Here is a 19,299-nt window from a genome sequence, read left to right as displayed (position 1 = left end):
ACAGGATTACTTCAGGAGCCTCAGTATCTGATTTTAAGGATCTAGATGCACCAGTGCACAAACAGTTCAGCAGTGCTGTTGCTGCAATTACTTGTGCAAGTCAATAATGGCTGCTCATCTTTGAGAGATCTCTTCGGTCCTTGGTCTCAAAGCGCTCTGTGGATTATTGCATCCATTTTGTAGACAGGGAATATGGGAAGGCAGAGAGAAAACAGTCAAGGTCATGCATCAGGCCAGTGGCAGGGCTGGGAATGGACTCAAAACCTCCTGATTTGCAGTCAAGCCTTCCATCCACCTGGGAACAGTCTGCAGCAATTGGATAAATATCCAAGACTGTGACACAAGAGCTGGAAAATACCCAGTCCTGTGGATTCTCACCCTGGTTGTGTTCCTGCCAGTTGCTTGCTGTGTTTTATCCTCTGCCAGGTTTCGTCTGTCTAGCACATGGCTAGCACAGGGCCAGCAAAGATAGTCCCTCTCTTTGCTTCAGCTTGGTGCGGGGTGTCTTATTAGGGGGTACTAGAGCACTGGAGCTGCTGCCTGGTGCACAGGCTCTTCTAGGTAAAGGATTTCTGCATTTACTGTCCCCTCATGTCCATTATCTGCTGTTGGGCGAACAGTTTCACAGCTGCTGGAGGACACGTCTGGGTTGCTCCTAACAAGCCGTGGCACTCGGTGCCGCTGTCCTCTGTGGAGGGGAAGAGAAGTTCGAGGATAAAACGGGAAGACACCCCTGTGCTCTAATTAGCTTAGCTTTGGCAAATGTGAAGACAATGGTTATTAGAGTGCAGGCTTTTGTAATTGTGATAAAATGAATGATGTTCAAAGCACTTATTTGCTGAAAGACTCTTTGGCTGAAGAGATGAGGGATCAGCTAATTGGATTATAGATGGAGATGCTGAATTAGGTCTCCTCCCATCCCCTGGACGCAGCGTGGGGATGGGGTTTGCAATTTTTGTCTGAGTGCTTGGATTGGGCAGAGCTGCGGTGTTTGCTGAGATCTTGGTCATGTTAAGTCCTGGGTTTGAGCCAGGTTGTTTTTCTGGAGAGACAAAGTGCCCAAACTCACCAAGCTGAGCCCCAGCCTGGGTGAAGATCCCACTTTGCTTGCCCAGGCCAGGCTGCGTGCAGGCGAGTGGGACCACGAGGGATGTCCTGCTTCGTTGGCGTTGGCCCACTGGTCATGTGACACCATTTCCTACAGCAGTCTCATTCAGAAATTTCTTAAAACTTTTATATTTTCTGCACAAACAGCAGTTCTATGGTTCCTTGAAGCTGGGTTTTGCCTGAGGTGCAGTGTCCCGTTTTCCTAGGTCCTCCTGTGGCCTGGGCTGGGAGACCTCCAAGGAGAGCACAGGCACATCAAAAAGCCCCCAGATGGTGCCTAGCTGGCTCCTAACAACTACCCAGAATGGCTCATCGGTGTATGTCCCGAGGCATTTAGCTGCATTCCTGCAAAATATTCAAGGCAAAATGTAATTGTTTGCAGCAAAGGCGGCACAGGGAGGACCTGCTCTGGCCAGGTTGAGTTCCTGAGCCTGGGGATCTATTGGAGCCACCAAAATGCTCTTGCTCTGAAATTAGCAGGCTGCTGTGCAGCTCTTGACCCCAGCTAACACAAATGCTAAATGGCATGAAAACACCCCCTTACTCCTTCGTACTGGCCTGATGGGTGATTGCCCAAATTGGAGGAAACTCCCTTCCAAGCAGTAGCATCACCCCAAGTTTAGGCAGCCACAGCAGCCCAGAGCCCACCAGTGGAAGCTGCCCCATGAGCACGATCTGACTTGCTGTAAGCCATGCAATAAAACCGTGCAGTCAAAGCTTCACGTTCATGCCCACAGGGACCTCAGCGTCGATGCAGGACTGACTCATGCCCAGTTCCAGGTCCGGCCGGTCCCCCAGCCCTATCAGCATTACTTAGCTACACCTCGGATGCACCATTTCCCCAGAAGCACATCCTCGACACAGATGGTAAGTGAAATGCTTTTACCGAGAAATGTTTTATGCATTGTCTGCCAGAAGGCAGTCAAAATAAAGGCTGCTATCTTTCTATCACCTGTCTTCTGTGAATCCCACTTATCTCCGGCCGTGGGAGGGAGTGTCTGAAAGGATAACGTTGCATCATTGCACTCTGGATTAGAGAAAGGAAAGAAAAGCTCAGCTGCTCTGGAAAAATTTGGTCCGTCGCGTGAAGCACCACGCTCACAAGCTGGTCTGCAAAACCTGGGCAAGGATGTGAGAGACTCAGCAGTTATTACTAAGACTATTATTAATACTGGAACAAATTATGGGCTCCCAGGGCTCCCTGCATTAGCAGTAGATGACTCCCTTCCCTGGGGTCAGCCCCCAGGACCATCTCTCCTCATGTCATTGCTCTCTATGTCTATAAAGGTTTTGCATGACCTGTTGCACAGGTGGAGATGGAATTTGATGAGGAGATGGGCTGACTGGGGTCATTTGCTGGCCCTTCTCCTAGCAGGATGCTGCATTTGGAGCTGAGCAGTGCTCAGCACTGCTAAACCTTAAAACATCCTCAGAAATCCCACAAGAGTGTTTTTCCCTCATGCCCATAGTCGGACCCTGACACCTGCGTACTACAGCAAGGCTTAAAAAATCAAAGCTTGGATGAAGAGAAATCCACCCATTTATAAACAAATAAAATCAAATCTCTTTTTGAGCTAATCCATGCTGAGAGTCTGGAACTGCAATGTTATAGATGTGACAGAAGTTATTAGAACAGTTTATTCAGAAGACATGCATGTTCTTAGTTATCATTTATAGGAGATCTATTTAATAAAACCTCATTTTTTGGTTATTAAAAGGCTTCCACTGGGGAAGGTGTTGGTCTGCTCTTTCTTTTTGAATTTTTAAAGCACCAGATTTAAATCAGGGTACACAAGGGATTTCTATGTGCAAGTACAGGTGGCTTCATTTTTCTCCCTCACTTCTCACAGGTGGTTCACGAAATCAGAAATTACCCTTATCCTCAGCTTCAGTTACTTGCTCTTCAGGGACTGAACCCAAGCAGGCACACGTCCGCTGTGCGGGAGAGCTATGAAGTATGTGTCTTGAGGACTGGAATTATTAAATTTTTAAGTGCTGGGAATCTATGCAAGCTCTGGCATAACCTTCAAAGACTGTTTTGTGGTGTGGCAGTGGCATTGAGTCTTGCAGCAATTTTAGTAATAACTGGGAGGCAAAGGGGTTAAGGGGGTTTGGTAAAAGATGGTTTATGCCAGTGTGCCTGGGTCTGGCTCGGGTTGACTCTGGCTTGCTTTCATGTCTGTGAACCAAGTGCTTCAGTTCTATGGGGTTTGGTTTCCCAGCCTGTCAAATGGAGCTCAGCTTCCACCCTAATTTCTGAAATATTGGATATCCAGCTCTTCGCCTAGAGCCCTTAGTTACTAGCCCAAGAGCCAGGGCTCAGACTGATCATTAAAGCATGGCTGATTTGGGTTTGATGGACATTTCCACCAAGGAAAGGGCAGGAGAGAGCCTTGGTGCCCAGCAGGTGGGGTGGGGTGGTGGGACCTCATGCCCCGGGAGCAATGCTGATGGTGCTTTGCTGCTGTTCCTGCACCGCAGGAGCTGCTGCAGCTGGAGGACAGGCTGGGCAGCGTGAGCCGGGGAGCTGTCCAGAACACCATCGAGAGGTTCACCTTCCCCCACAAGTACAAGAAGGTGAGTGCCCCAAAACCGCGGCACGGCTGCCAGCCCCTCTCAGTTGGCCAAGGGTTGTGGGCACGGAGCGGACAGAAGGAAGGACTTTGGTGGGTCGCAATCCTCAGGGCTGGCAAACCGGTGCCGTCAATATTCCCCGAAATATGGGGAAGAAATGTAAAATCCAGAATTGGTGCTTTAATATCTTGTGGGGCTCCCGGGCTGAAGCGGTGGTGTAGCTCAGCTGGCTGTTTCTCACTTCTAGGCTAGGAAGCTGCGGGCCAAATTTTCAAAAGGGTCTCAGCCTTCTCCCACCCAGCGGGTGCAATTTCCCCCCTGTCCGCACCTGGTAAGAAAGTGCACACACCAAGGGGGCTTCGTGCATGCAAACCCACCCCATTCTGCATGCAAGCGGCGCTGCCCGCACGCCCTGCCATGAGGGTGCTGGCTCCATGGCGTGGGGGAGCTTGTCCTCCCCTCATTTTGCAAGAGGTGTGTCCTCTGTTGGAGCTGATCTCCTGCCCCTAAGGAAATGGGTGCCATGTTTTTGGGTCACGCTAAATAGAAAATGGGAAAAGTGCTTGTTTGCATAGTAATTTCAAATGTTGGTCATTCCCGGCTGGGCAGTAACAAGTAGGGACGTTGCATTGCCCAAGTTGGAAATGAGTCAACTCCTGCTGCGCTTATCTCTGACTGCTTCTCCAGTGGATCTAGAAAAATGATATTAATAGGAATGGATGTGTGGGGGGAAGAGAAAAGGGGAGAGCTGACAGGCTAAGCACTGCCCCATGGCGCAGTGTGGGGCTGGGCCAGTGGCCGAGCTGTCATGGGGCACAGTGGTTGCCCTTCCTGGTGGTGGTGGCCCCATATGCTTTGGGGTCTCCAGGAGAAGCCTCCAGCAAAGGAGACCATGGGGCCATCCCCGCTGCAAGGAGGATGGAGGAGGTGGTGGGGGGCTGTGTTAGGGCAGCAGAAGACAGGCTGCTCCCTGGGACATTGCCACCAGCCCCAGGAGGAGACGTGCCGACCAGCAGCATGTTGGTAGCATCCTCCCCTCACTGGCTGTTTTGGCTGGGCTGGTTTCCCCAAGCTGGAGGATCTGGCTGGTAGATGAAGCTCTTATTATTTGTCTTCCTGCAACTACCCAGGCTTGGGAGAGCATTAGAAAGTCAAGTCCTAACCAAATTATGTTTCTAACCTTGCTGCAGAGAAGACCACAGGAAGGCAAAGCTGAGCAAGAGGATGGAGAGGAGTCAGACACTGACGAAAAATGCACAATCTGTCTGTCCATGCTCGAAGACGGAGAAGACGTCAGGTATGATCCTTCCATCTGCTCCTCTGCCTCTCGGTGCCATCTGAGTTGTGTTTATTGGGATTAACGCTGCCATGCGCTGGTGGGGTTGTCCTGACAAACTCACTTAGGCTGTTGCAGGAAATGGGAAACCAAATGCCACTCAGATGGATATCGGTATGGGCTGCAGGTAGGAAGAGCTCAGCAGCAGGGAGGGCCAAGTTTTTGTAGTATCTCCTGGGTTTGGATCACCTGCCTCAAGGCTGTGCCAATGGGCCAGGTGGCAAGTGTCAGAGAAGGATGGGTCTGAGGTCTCAGACAGCCATCTGGAGCTCGGGGACATCAACGTCAGAGCTTGACAGATGACCGAAGCACAATAAAAGGGAGTGTGGGTGTGAAGTCCAGGGGAGATTGGCTTGTGGCCAGGATGGAGCTGCTTTACTGTAGAATAAGTGAGATTACTCCTCCCGCGTGGTCACAGGGAGCCATCCTGAGCCAACAACAAAAGCCCCAGTTATCCCTCACAGACGTCCCCAGGCTCTTGGCTGGGTCAGATGTCTGCTTGTGACAGAGGATAGGGACAAGCATTTGCAAGGGGCTGAGCTACCACGGCTGAAGGAGCTGCAGGTGGGCAGTGCAGCTGCACTACCTGGTCCTGCTCCTCACCCTTTAATTGCCTTAAACCATCAAGAAAAGCTCTGATCCTCTTGCTGTGGATCCTTGTGGTTCAGGGTCCCTCCGGCTCATGAGGGCGAGTGAAGAGACGACAAGGGTGGTGTTGGTGAAAAGCGACCACATTCCCTGGGGCACACCAGACACCCACAGAGGAGCCGTGGGGACCCACCTGGCTGCTAATGAGCCACAGCGATGAAGAACCAAGAGGCTTTGGAGTACAACCTAATACTCCTGAAAGGTTAAAAAGCAGCAGCCAGGGTAATTAATAACTGGAACAACTCAATTCAGGAGGGTGCGGGGGTTTTCTAAAAGGCTTTTAGCCAAGAAGGACACCATCTCTGACCTACCACCCTACGTGAGCTGGTGTGGCTGGGGAAGGGTGTAGGACCCAGGCAGCACCGGTGTCACTACATCGGTGCTTCTCCATGTTTCTGGCTCTTCTTGGTCCCCTGGACCTCATCCATCCTAACGGGGCGGTACTTCTCTCTCTGCAGGCGGTTGCCCTGTATGCATCTCTTCCACCAAGTGTGCGTGGACCAGTGGCTGGCCACGAGCAAGAAGTGCCCGATCTGCAGGGTGGACATTGAAACACAGCTCGGCTCGGACAGCTGAAAGGACTGGCTGGACACACCATTTTCCTTACCAGGTCGTATGGCCATAAACCCTTGCAGCAAAATTTTTGCCTTCTGAGCCATTTGATTGAGAGGAAAAGTCTGCAGGCATGTTAGTGAGGAGGAGGAGGAGGAGGTGGCGGTACAATATCTAGCGGTAGGAGATATTGCACATACGCAGGATACGGGCCCGGTGAAAGGGAGCTGGCATTCCCGGAGCTCAGAGACCCCGTGCTGCAGAAGATTTAGTGTTGAACATGAAGGAACTAGTTGTGGTAGTCTGGCCTGTCAATCCTGCATTTCATGAGGATTGTATATATACCTCTCGAATACGTAGAAACATGTTAGGGGTCCTTTAGCTATTTCTATGGATGGCAGCTGGAGCATGTTAGCTTAAGAAATGTTGTGTTTGATGCCCTACTCATCTTGTGGTGGACATGTTGCTGTTACCTAATTTGCACCAAATATTTTTTCATAGATTCCTTATTTTGGTGCCTGATTAATACATTGAAGAGGGGGAATAAAGAGGTCAAGCTTTCCCACCCTTGGGGGGGAAGAGGCGAAAAAGCAAAATCCTGTTTACAGTCAGAAGGGTTGCGCTCTTTGCCTCAGCCGCGTGTGCTTCCTTTCCTTGCGTTTACAGTGTGTTGCAAATTTAGAGAAGCTTAAAAAAATAAAAATTGGGAATGAAATGAACAAAGCGATAGGGAGAAGCTTCGTTCCTGCTTATCTGCTGGTGCTGGACGCTTTCTGTAGGGGCACAATATTGGAGTAGGTGCTGTTTCTTTGCTTTCCGTATCTTAATGAAGTAGCTTGGCACATCGAAATCCAAGGAAGGGCTGTCTTCATGATTGCCATTGTCCATGATGCTTTCTCCTGTGAGCTGTGAGGCTGGTTGGCTTCAGCGGCCGCTGCCAGCACTGGTCCAAAATGATGGTTGCTGGAGTCGGTGCCTATAGCTGTGCATTGGGGTATGATAACGCTGGAGAGGTGCCGAGAGATGTACGCTGCCAACTCCTCTCGCATCTCTGGTAACAGGACAGGGGAAAATTCAGTGCTCACAAGGCACTGCTGAGGCCATGAGCATTTCAGCGTGGGAGGAGAAGGCAGGTTGGAAGGGCGGGTTTGCTGCTTTCCGGAGGGGCTGGGTTGTAACCCTGCCTAAAAGCACGTGCACCTGCACCCGCGTGCATTTGTATACATTTCAGGCCATATCCATACAGAGAATGGAGTGGTTGTTCAAAAAAAACCTATTTGCATTAACAGTCAAAAGAGAATTAGGAGGTAGTCCCTGAAGGAGTGAGATGTTGCAATCCAAGCTCCCCCCCGAAATAAAGACCTCAGCACACCAACCGTAGGGACCAAGCTGAAAACCCTCTGGAGAACCTGCATTCACAACCAACCCCCTTTTTTTCTTTTTTTTTTTTTTTTTAAACTTTTTTTTTTTTTTTTACATACTAGGGAAGCAAAAGAAAGATGCCAAAGAGCAAGGGGAATTAGTCAGGAACATCATAAATTGAGAATGCTCATGCGGTGGGGATGATTTCTGGCTCCCCTGAGCATCTGTTTCGCTGGAGCCAAGCGATGCTTTCCAAGTAGAAACAATCATAAATTACCATCAGAAAGATCGTGGGATTCCTGTGAGCTGTAATTGGAAAACACCAACCTCAGAGGCACCTCAGAGATTTTTTTTTTTTTTTTACTCAACTGGAGAGGGGAGGGAAAGCGAGGAGCCCCGCAGGGTGCAAGGATGCAGGAGCCCTTCTCTTGCTGTGCCCATGCAGGTGGGAGGGAGTGGAAGGGGACACGTGATGGCATAGAACAAGAAATTTTTTACAATGAGGGTGGTGAAGCACTGGCACAGGTTGCCCAGAGAGGTGGGAGATGCCCCATCCCTGGAAACATTCCAGGTCAGGTTGGACGGGGCTCTGAGCACCCTGATCCAGTTGAAGATGACCCTGCTCATGGCAGGGGGCTGGACTGGATGACCTCTACAGGTCCCTTCCCACCTAAACCATTCCATGATCCTATGATATATTTGCCACACAGCGCAAGCGATGCCTTCTTAGGGGACGCAGTGGTCCCAGCCCCGACCGGGGGGCTGCGGACTCCTTGGGTCAAGGATTGGTCCATCGATACCTATGGGACTCGCTCCAGCAGCAGCAGATTGAAGCAGCATTAAAAATAATACCGATATTACTAATAATATGAACGAGCAAAGCAAGGCTTTGCTGGTAAAATACACTGTAAGCCGGTCTGGTCTGTCCAGGCGTGAGCTGGGGGGGCGAAGCAGGGGGAGGAACGGGGCAATTGGGACCCTGGCTGGGCAGGGAGGGTAGGAGGAGCGCTTCCGAATCCAACCGTGCGTTTTCTTAAAGCCTATGTGGAAGTATTACTATTTGCCTAATGAACAAGCACAGTTTTTAAAAAAACAGACAAAAAAAAAAAAACCCTTGGTGAAGAAAAGCACCAAACTCCCGTGGTCTCGTGTGAGTGACTGATCCCGCGGTGCGTGCGAATTTACAGCGTCTGGAGTTGCATCGGTGTGTCAGGTTCCTTTGCGTTTAAATAATTTGTGCGAGTAAGTTGCGATAATAGGGTGAGTCTAAAAACAAAATGAAACAAACAACAAAATATCTCTAGGAACAAAACGTTGATAGTTTACAGGGTTTTGTGAGTTTAAATGCCTTATATTTAACAATCATAATTTATGACTAACTTGTAGATATTGTGGGTTCTTATTTAATTATTTTTATAGTTGTTTTTTGCATTTTTAATTATAATTTATTTATTTAGAAATTAATACTAATTTTTTTTATTACTCCTATTACCTCATTTTTGCATTGTTTCTGGGAATGGAATGCTTTGCATGCGTCGGTACTTTAAAAAAAAAAATTAAACATGGGATGTCGGGGGTAATGCTTATCTTGTCAAAAAAAAAAAGCGAAAAAAATCAGGGTGTGTGATTACAAACTGTATTACTGTGGTGCTGTTACCTTGGATACATTCCATAAAAATGCAAACCTTTGATTCTGTATGCTGTGACATAGTGGAAAACTGCAATATAGTGACTGTGTTTAGCACATATATATGAATATTATTTGCACTCATAATCAAACTCTGGTGATCCTTTCACTTGCGTCCTTGCGCATTGAAGGCGATTAAAGGCGCCCTGCAAAACCAAAACGTTCCGGTCGATTCCTGCTTACTGCCCTGTCCCCGGCGCCGCTGGTGACACTGCTCTTGCTGCATGCGTGACCCTGCAATAACACCTGGCGGGCTCACGCTACAAGGCTGTGCTTGGGGCAATGCATGCGTTTAGCGCAAGACTCTGCAAATTGCTTCAAAAGCCGAGGAAGGAAGCCCAGGCGTGGTGGCTCTGTTCGATTTTTGGTGCCTGTCGGTGCTCGGTCTGGCTCTTTTCACCCTCTGTGCATGCACCCAGCCGGGCGCTGCAGGGAGGATGGAGGAGGCAATCGATTGAGCTTGAGCTTGGAGGCAACAAAACTGAGGGATTCATTGTAATTTTTAAGGGTTAACCCCCAGTCTAGCTGAGAGGGGCTGGGATGGATGCAGGAGCAATTCGGCATCCCTTCGTAATGCCTGGCCATGAGCATTTGCTATAACCCAGCTGTGAAACATGCATGGAAGCAGAAGCCCTCAACCCTCATCTTCTTGATCAGTTGGTTTCATAGAATCATAGAATCGTTTAGGTTGGAAAAGACCTTTAAGATCATCCAGTCCAACCATTAACCTAACATTACCAAGTCCACACTAAACCAGTCAAGGGTAGACTAGACTAAACCATGTCCCAAAGTGCCACATCTACCCGTTTTTTGAACGCTTCCAGGGATGGTGACTCCACCACCTCTCTGGGCAGCCTGTTCCAATGCTTGACCACCCTTTCCGTGAAGAAATTTTTCCTAATATCCAACCTAAACCTCCCCTAGTGCAGCTTGAGCCCATGGGGGAAACCTCAGCTTGGAGCTTTTTAATCCACCGTAGAGCTGGGACCTGCACCGGAGCCCTCATGTCCCTGAGGAGGAGGTCAGCCCCAAGCTGACGTCCTGCTCCTGCGGCGGTGGCCAAGCGTCCCCAGCCGCGGCCGCACCGCTCTCGCAACGCACTGCCCTTTCCCAAAAAGGCTCCTGGATATCAAGTGCTCGAGCCTCGCAAGAGGGTTAGAGCACCTTTGATAATATTTTAAGCTTTAAGCCATAACCGCTCTTGGTCAGCGCAGATGCTCGGCCGTGCAGGGACAGAAGTGGGGTTCGATGCATGTGCTCAGCCAGTAGCCCCCCCAAAAAATAGGCTTTGGATGCAATTCACTTTCGGGTTAGAAAGGCACAAAATGACTGTACCTTAATTTTTTTTTTTTTCCTCTCTGTCCCCTCAGTGTGCTGGTCTGCTTTGTTGACTTTGCCTTACCCTGGGTTTAAAAGCTGTCTGTGTTTTCTCCCTTGCTGCTCTGTAACACTCCTCCCCTGTAGCCTGGAGCTGCAGTTTTGAGCCGTGCGGGGACAGGGGGGTCGGTTGTTCCCCCCCGCAAAGACACTGTAAAAGGGATAAGTAAAACAAGGAGCAAGCGAACAAAAATCCTCTCCTTTAATGACCCGGGCTGGTGAAAGGATCACCCACATTTTTGTACTCCTACTGCTGTTCTGTTGTGCTGTGCAACATTTTGCTACATAGACTATTTTATAGAAGAAAGCTAGAAAAATATTTATTATTAATATTAAAGCAATAGTGCATTGAAGAAATGAAAAGACATTAGAAATTGTGTAAATGCTTAGATTCACTTTTGGTGGATTTTTTGTACTTTATTTATAACTAATAAAACAAACTGCATTGCTAACTATAAACCTGTGCCACGCAGAAGTCACCTGGCAGGGCCATCGCTTGGTCTTTATTTACCGCTTGTTTCTTTGGGTCGGAGTTAATTCTTCTGCCATTGCTTATGCGTTTGGGCTTTGATGCGCAAAAGAGACACTGCTGGGGTACAAAATACTCTGCCCGGCTGGTTTGCAGAGGCTGTTGGTGCTTGAGCTCCATGGCAGAGGCGAGATGAGGCTCTCCACACCGGGCACACCACCGTGCGTGATGTCCTGTGGCACCAGTTTTGTGATTAGGTACCAAAATCACTTTCTAGAACCAGGCTGGAAATTGCCTGTTAAAGAGAGGTTTTGCCTCTAAACACATCCTACGGTGCCTGTAGGATGTCTCTAGCAAGTTCTGCAGATACCAACAGGTCCTCCATCCTCCCGGTGGAGAAGCATCTCCCTCCCTGTGGGTCTCCTCTTTAATAACTAAGGAAAGAGAAACTTTTTGGAAGAAAAAACCAAAAATCCTCCAAATGAATACAGGTATATTTGAGGATATTTTCAATGCTTTTGTTACCTGTTGGAGAATCCAATGGGCCATACACCCAACTTTGCATCCTGCACAGCTCCTTTATAGGTCCTCTTGCACTTTTATCTTTTCCCGCAAGGAACAGTGCCAGTCTCTCCTCCTGCCTACTCTCGATTCGGCTGTTCCTCCTCATGCGTTTCATGTAGAAAGACTGAGACCAGTCCTCAGCTTTGACTATGTGATTAGACTAAATAAGCCTTGCAGACAGGCAGCTGGTGATCATAGAGATCGTAGCCGGCGGGAACTGCCGGCTCCTCCAGCATCCAGCAAAGGCTGCATGGATGCACCATATTCAGGCAATATGAAGCTCCCATTATAGAAAGCTTTTACAAATTCAGAAAACAGGTTAAAAATGACCTGCTGGTCCAGTTGGGGAAAATCTCCATTGCACGCTGAGATCTTGCTGATGTCCTTCCAAAGGGTAACGGCGCTGAGGGAGTTGCTTGAGATGGCAATCGGTTTCGCTTCAAAGCTGCCGCGGCAAACACGCCGCTGCGATCTGATAACAGCCCTGCCGAGCGCGGCGAGCAGTAACCGGTGGCTGTGCTGGGGAGGGAGAGGGGTTGTGCCCATTAAGGTGTAACGCACGGGCCAAGGTGCAACATCTTTATTCGCTTTATTCGCTCTCGCGGCAGCTGCCCGCGGTCAGGAAGCTTAGCCCTTATTTGTGTTTTGTAGTATCGAAATCCTCAGCTGGCCCACTGGTTGCAGCTCAGAGCTGTACAATCCCGTCAGTAAATATCAAATTTTTGTTGGTTTTTTTTTTTTTTTCTTTTTAATGAGGCTTTTTTCTATGTCAAAATGGGCCTCTTCACATAACAGTGGGGCCTGGGAGATTATGAGATGGGTACTTCACAGCCCTCAGTTATTCTGCCTTCATGCATGTAAGCTTGGTGTAGGTACATGATGCTATTAAAAGTGTTCCACAACAATTTCACAGAGATTTTCCACCTAATTCTCTGTGTCCTGTAGCAAGAGACAACCAGTCCCTCTTATCATCCAACACTGCAAAGGACTTCTTGGTTATACTGGTTTTCACTAGCAACACCCAAGTGCGTTCATAAACGCAGCACTTCAGCGGGCTCCCGAAATGATGGGGACCGCAGAGATGGTGGGGTAGCCTGGTTTTGAAGACTCCTTCTGGGTGCCACCGTCCTTGTCCTTTGCTCTTGCTTTGCACCTCTACTAATGTTTTTGGCTGAAGGCTTGTGCACTAAAGCCATGCCAATTAAGAACCAAAAAGGGGGGAAGAGAAAAAAAAAAAAAAAAAAAAAGGTAGAGAGAGGCAGGGGATGCAAGAGCTGTGCATCTACCTAACAACATTGGGGAGCTCTGCCCCAGCAGGCAGAGATTGCCTGAGCCCTGCAAAAGGCACAGCCCTAGGACAATTTTGGCTTTTCTCCTCCTCGGTTCTCCACTTGGCCAAGAACATGCTGGTTTTAGCAGCTTAATGCAAATCCAGCCCTTGGAAAAACTCCACTCTTGCCTTATTACTTTTGTAGCATTAGCTGTTGTAGCAACAGAAGGACTCCCCAGAGCCAGGGCGGAGTTGTGTTTTGCACAAACAAGGGGCGTTTTTTTAAGTCTCTAGAAGAAAAAAGCAGAGTTTTTTTCATGCTTTGTCAAGGTTGCCTTCCTGGGAGGCAGTGAGGTTCCTGACCTCGTATCGGCAAAGTGCCCCTTGGCCCTTTTTCGGGCAGCATTGCCTGGAGGTCAGCACAGCTTTTGTGTTGATCGTGCCCATCCAGGGATGAAAGTGGTTTTGATGGCAACCCAGATATCTGCAATCCCATCTTTCACCTGTGCAGTGGTTTGGTCACCCTGAAGGTGTCCATTCCTGCTTCAACAGGACCTCAATCCATAGCTGGAGCTACTTGCTACACGTGATTACTCCCAGACGTGCGCACATCTCATACGCAGCGTAAGGCTTTCTCTTTCCTCCTTGCCCCATGCGGGGATGGTCTGTGGATCAGGCGCTGCCTCACTGCTCCCAAGGGCTGGAAGCGTGGAGCAGTACAGGTCCCACGTGCGTCATGGTGAATTTGCTCAGGGGCTGGCAGGGGTTAAACCGTGATGCGGCGATGCTGCAAAACCAGCGACTCTGGCATCTCTGCACCAAGCGGGTGCTGACTGGAGCCAACTGGAAATGCTGGGACTACAGCATTTTAATGGGAAAAACTATTTCACTGCAGCACACTTTTGTCTAAAAAAAAAAATGGGACAAATCTATTGAGAGGGAGGGATTTTTCATAGCCCTGGTAGACTGGGGTGGGAGGGAAAGCAGAGAGATCAAAAGCCTGACCCTTTTTTTGTTTCAGAACACCCACGGGGAAACTGCTGCTTTGCAAAGACACTGCTTAAGTGCGGCAAAAGCAAATGCTCCACTCTGCTCATGGGATCTCCTGGCTGTCCGGGGAGCCCGAGCCCCATCCCAGCAGGATGCCAGGGATGCAGCACGCCTGCTGACCCCAGCACCCACCTCCAGCCCTCCCGAGGTCTGTTCTGCTCCTCCTGTGAGCTCCCTGGGGAGGGAGACAGGGCTCCAGAAATAATGATTTGTAAACAGCTTTTCTTGTCGGTACCTGTAGAGACGCGAGTAGCTGGGTGAGCTCATCTACAGGAGCACTGGCCCTTACTGCAGCCAGGAAATCCCTTCTCCACCACAGAAAAAAAACAAACCAGCAATCCTTATTAAAAGAAAAAAATTAAAATGAATGGCAGCCGCTCTGAAACTGAGTTGGTATTCAGGCCATATAGGGTAAGATTATCCTGAGACTGCTTTGAATATAGTTAGCTCAGCTTCCTTGCAGTGGAATTGATTATCTGGTAGGTCCTTTGCTCTGGCTGCCATAAGTGTAGATCTCAGCTCTAGGCAGAGCCGGATGAATTCAGCCTGAGACCTGGCTTTGGCTTGGAGGGAGAACGCCCATGGGTGGAAAACACCACCCATATCCCACCCCCTGAGACCTGGCTGGGTGGGTAATGGGTCCTTCCCAAGCTCCCTGCAGAAAGCCCTGCTGTGCCCACGGCTTTGGACGTGGTGCCTTCTGGAGGGGTGTGTACGGGCATGCAGTGCTCACGGTTGCCAGAAGTGGGAAAAACTGGGATTTCCAAGCTCAATTTTCTTAAATATAGTGGCTCTTATCCTCTTTACTCATCTAAAAGGGGAGCCCGTCAGTGGCAGAGGCCATCGCCCTTTCCCAGCCTTGGCAGGGCAAAGCACTGAAAGCAGAAGATGGCATCTGAGCTATTAGAGGATAGTTTATGGCTCTGCTAGTTGTGGCTTTTAATCATAAATAAGCGAGAAAAGTATTTATTTCCTTCATAATTTTATATGTGGTTAAAAAAAAAAAAAGAAGAAGCAGTGTTACTTTTACAAAATGTTAACCCAGGAAGCACATCTTGCTACTAAAAAATCTCTCAGTATAAAAGGCAGCGTTTTAAAAAGTAAAATGCAATATAAACCAGTATAGTGAGAAAAATGCGCATGCAGAAGGGACTGAAACCCTCCTGCCGCCCTACCCTCCTCAGTACCTGGGAAAAAGCTCCCTCCAGATTAACCCATCACCCCGGTTTTCATCCAGCCACTTCCCGCAGGGAAATATGGTGGTCACACCGGTCGCCGAGTTGGTGATCTCCACCCGCTCCACCAGCCAGCCCGGCGCCAGACCGCTGTTGTCGTGCTCAATCCGGACTTTTTTTAGCTCCCCCATGTCCAGCGTTTCCAGGTAAAACCTGTTGGTTTTGCCCCGCTCAAAGAGGTTCCTGAACTTCTGCTTCAGCGCCCGCTTTCCCGAGTCCCCGTTCAACCCGAAGATGGTGATGAACACGTTGGCGTTGGTCCCCGCACCCTTTTCAAAGCCTGTGACCACGATGGTCTCGTATTTGACTGGCACCAAGCTCCGGGCTTTGCTGGCAAAGCTCTCGGTGACCTTGGCACACTCGAAGACTTTGTAGTCCCGTCTCTTATAACGCAGAGGGATTTTCACGTTGCACCTGAAAAAGTATCTGCCGAAGGAAAACGAGCAGCTTGTTAACGGTATGGATGGCCACTTTATTGGGCAAATGTTTTGGGCAGGGCGTGCTACTAAATTGCCCAATATTAATGCTGTTTCAGTACTTTTCCATATATGTGCTAGCACTAGAATTTCTCTCCAGAAAAACAGCCGTGATTGCGACTGCAACTGGAAAACCCAACATCTCCCTAGACAGCCACAGACACCCTGCACGTGGGAGGGTTGGGGTGGGGCACTTGTCACCTCTTTTGCCTGTGCAATGTCATGTCCATTTGCAGACCCACCAAGGCAGGAGGAGCAATCGGCCCCGCAGCTAACGCAGCCCAGCGCCGCGGCGTGTAACTGCTCTGAGAGCAGGGGAGCAGCAATTACCCTCACTGATGGTATGGTTAGGGCTGGGTTAGGATCTAGGAAAAAGGCAATGGGAAAGATAGGAGGAGGAGGAGGTTTAAATCCCACCCTTTCCTCATCTAGATCACCCAGCCCATCCTTAGCAGGCAAAAAAGAAAAAGCATCAAGCACAGAAGTGATAGGTACCAGATGCCGAAAGCCCTCGGCTCTGCAGTGCTGCCTCTGGTGATGTGCAGGGAGCGCTTCGCACATCCATAAATTACCGCGTCCCTGGCGCCCGGCCAGAGGCTGGAGCAGTCTGCTTTTAATGATGTATTTCATTTCCAATGATGCAGATCATTTCCAAAAGAGGGGTTTTTTTTTTTTCTGCCCCGCCCCCCGCCTTCCCCTGCCTTCACCAAACTGCAGCATGTCCTCCTGGAGGGAGCGGAGCTGGATTGCAGCGCGTGTGTGTAAAATAAACACCTGGAGGAAGGGTTACTGCGATTCTGGCAGCACTGTGCTTCTTAAGCACTTCCAACACTTTTGACATTTTCCGCAGCCAAAGTAAAATGCTCCTTTCTTTGGAAAGAAGCTTCGTAAATGAGAAATTCTGGTGGGAGCAAAATTTTAGGCTCAGGGACAGAAAAAATGCATGAGAGTGGGGTGGAGGTGTTGCCTGATGCTGCAGTTTTATTTCTTGGGCTACGTAATATCTCATGGTCTGGAGTTATAATGGAGCATGCCAGTCTTTATGAGGGGCAAGAAGAAAAAGGATGACCTTTCTAGCCCTGGGATTTGCAAGAAAAAGCTTCTAAATACAGCCCTTTCACATACCAAGATCTACTACTGAAAGGCAAAAATCCCAGTAGAATTCAAAACTATTACTACAGCAGTCTCATAACTCTTTTAATTTGGTCTTTGGCTTGACTGGGTGGGGTTTTTTGGATGTTTGGGATCGGGAATACCTGAAGCGAGAGCTTGCTCTCGTGGTGCAATCTGTTCCAGTTGATCGTTTGTAGAGGAAACACTGCTGTGAAGTGCTGCGTCTGCAGAGCTGGAGCCCTGCTTCAGTGCAGTGACAGGCTGCAGGCTTTGCCGGTATCTCCTGGCTGCCCTCTTTAATTTAAAACAACTTTTAAAAACCTGGGGCTTTATAAGAAGATTTTTGGCCCCTTCAAAACATACTGTTTCAGCAGTTTCAGCATGCTCCCAATGAATTTAGTGCACGGATTCGATTGCACAGCTGGACTTTAAGGGTTCCAGGTTTTTCCCCACCAGGAGAAAAGAACATGTTTTAGTATGTAATTGACTGAGTTTTCATTCAGCAAATATTATTGTGGCTCTTCTGCTGGCTGATTAATTTGCTAGGAGAGACTCTTAGCTTCTAAAAAAAAAAACAAACCACTTCAAGGATTTCTTCTTAAACACTCAATTGTCTCAGTTGGAATAAAATCCTTACAGTTAAATTCTTTAGCCGCAATGGAAATATCATGCGGAAGAAAAGAAACCCACAGTTAACATTGTGGATGTTTTCTCTGAAGAGCAGTTTGTTCTGCAAATGGACGACCTTCTCCAGTTCCTGCATAGTCCCTGTGCTATCTGCTCCCTCAGTCATGAACGTCACCCTTGCCAAAGACGGGGCTCAGACCAAAGTGTGTAGGACCTGACGGGCTCAGGGCTCTTCAGACATGTTCATTTTTTTGGCCATGGCAGATTTCAGTCATATTCAAACCAGAGCAGCTGAGCTGCATGACTGCAACCTTTCCAGCAGGCCTATTGGACCATACCCGAAGGATCTCTCATCCAAACTGGTCTGAATCGGAGGCTCAGGTTTTGTCTTACTCCCAACTTTTTTCTAGGAGCTCTTTTTACAAGACTTACCTAAAGGCCAGTCTGTGCAGAGCATCCTACAAACCCCTAAAATTTCAGTCAGTCTACGTATTTTCCACAACCTGAGACATGAATTTGTCACAGCTGCCAGAGTAATCCAAGCCATCTTGTTTACAAACTTATCTGCGCATGCAAATGCCCTCTCTAACAACTCAGAAGTTGCACAGGCAGGGACGTTCTGTACCCGACACACCGAACAGCTTGTCCTTAGTTTTCAGAAAGGGATTAAGATTTGGTAAGAGTTTCTGCTGTTGCTTAAGTCTGAAATGCTTCAGGAGGACGCATGCAGAGCTGCTCAGCTTCTCCATGCCCTCCTGGAGCAGCTCCTTGCAGATGAGAAGGCACTTACTTGTTGCAAAGCTCCATCTCCGTTACGATAATCTCTTGGACATGCCAGAAGACATCAGCTTTTGCAGATGACTTCTTCCCATCTTTTGGGCAGTGACCAACACAGATTGCTGCAATATCACCAATGTTCTTTGAAGAAAACTGAAATGTGTCTGTTGCTCCCCTGCAGGAAACAGGGAGCGGTTTCAGTTAGTATCTCGAAGGCTGGCAGTGACTTGTCTCATATGGACGTTAAGTAATTTGCACATGGCTACGGAAGATAGAAGATAAGCCTTCATTTAAAGTCATTTGATTTAACCTACAATCATTCAACACAAAGTATAATTTCCATATTTAAATTTAGTAATTTCTGTGATTATGGGTGACACTTTAAATTGTTGCCACTAGGACTTTCCAGGATAAACTTGAGCTGTTCCACATACAAAATCAATTTGCCTCATTACAGATAAAGCTAAAGAATGACTAATTTCCCCTCCGGCACTTATTCATTCATTCTTGACAGATACTGTATCTGTTACACATCTACCCACCATAGCTGTTTTAAATTTGCTAGCTCAGACACCCTTCCTGAAGCTCAGCTTGAAAACAGTTTAGAGAAACAATAGGTCTCTCTCTCAAACCCTTGGCTGGCTCCCTGTCATGTCCCCTGTGTATCCGTTAGGTTTCTCTCCTTGGACTGGTCCTTATTCCAACCTGCCTCCAAGGACGGACTGTGACTAATGCTTTGGAGAGCGGTGTCTAACTCCACTGTAGGCACCATCAGCTGAAGGTCAGGAGGAAGCTCCTCCCGATCTTCCATGTTTCACATGAAATCTCAGCCATTCATACTAGAGTCCACATCAGCCATAATTTCATCTTCCTTTACAGAGCCGCAAGAAAAACCTTTCCTCCCTGCAAAGCAACCAAACATCAGCAGAGTCCATGGCTTTGGAGAACATTCCCATCTCCTAAGGGCGTGCTGTGGCCTTAAACAAAGTAGAAACCCATCTCACATCTGGAGCACTTTGGTCCCACATGGGAAAAGGAATCTGCCCCAGGTTACATAGATGCGCCTCCAGCTCAG

At 48.6% G+C, this 19,299-nt stretch overlaps 2 protein-coding genes across 2 annotated transcripts in view; one reads left to right on the top strand and one right to left on the bottom strand.

Moving 5' to 3' along the window:
* The window catches only part of ARK2C (arkadia (RNF111) C-terminal like ring finger ubiquitin ligase 2C), a 47,963-nt gene extending 41,722 nt beyond the window's left edge, over positions 1-6,241 (top strand). Inside the window, exons 4-8 of the mRNA XM_075727025.1 lie at positions 1,845-1,974; positions 2,958-3,062; positions 3,589-3,684; positions 4,872-4,978; positions 6,124-6,241. Coding sequence (XP_075583140.1) covers positions 1,845-1,974; positions 2,958-3,062; positions 3,589-3,684; positions 4,872-4,978; positions 6,124-6,241 — 556 coding nt within the window. The remainder of the gene's footprint in view (positions 1-1,844; positions 1,975-2,957; positions 3,063-3,588; positions 3,685-4,871; positions 4,979-6,123) is intronic.
* An 8,935-nt stretch (positions 6,242-15,176) lies between these two features.
* LOXHD1 (lipoxygenase homology PLAT domains 1) overlaps positions 15,177-19,299 on the bottom strand; it is a 155,214-nt gene continuing 151,091 nt past the window's right edge. The window contains exons 39-40 of the mRNA XM_075726325.1: positions 18,238-18,399; positions 15,177-15,657 (exon numbers count right to left, since the gene is read on the bottom strand). Coding sequence (XP_075582440.1) covers positions 15,177-15,657; positions 18,238-18,399 — 643 coding nt within the window. The remainder of the gene's footprint in view (positions 15,658-18,237; positions 18,400-19,299) is intronic.

The sequence above is a fragment of the Pelecanus crispus genome, chromosome Z, assembly GCF_030463565.1.
Source record: "Pelecanus crispus isolate bPelCri1 chromosome Z, bPelCri1.pri, whole genome shotgun sequence".
NCBI classification, from domain to species: Eukaryota; Metazoa; Chordata; class Aves; order Pelecaniformes; family Pelecanidae; genus Pelecanus; species Pelecanus crispus.
Note: the sequence above shows the minus strand (reverse complement) of the source record. Positions and strands in the feature narration are given on the sequence as shown.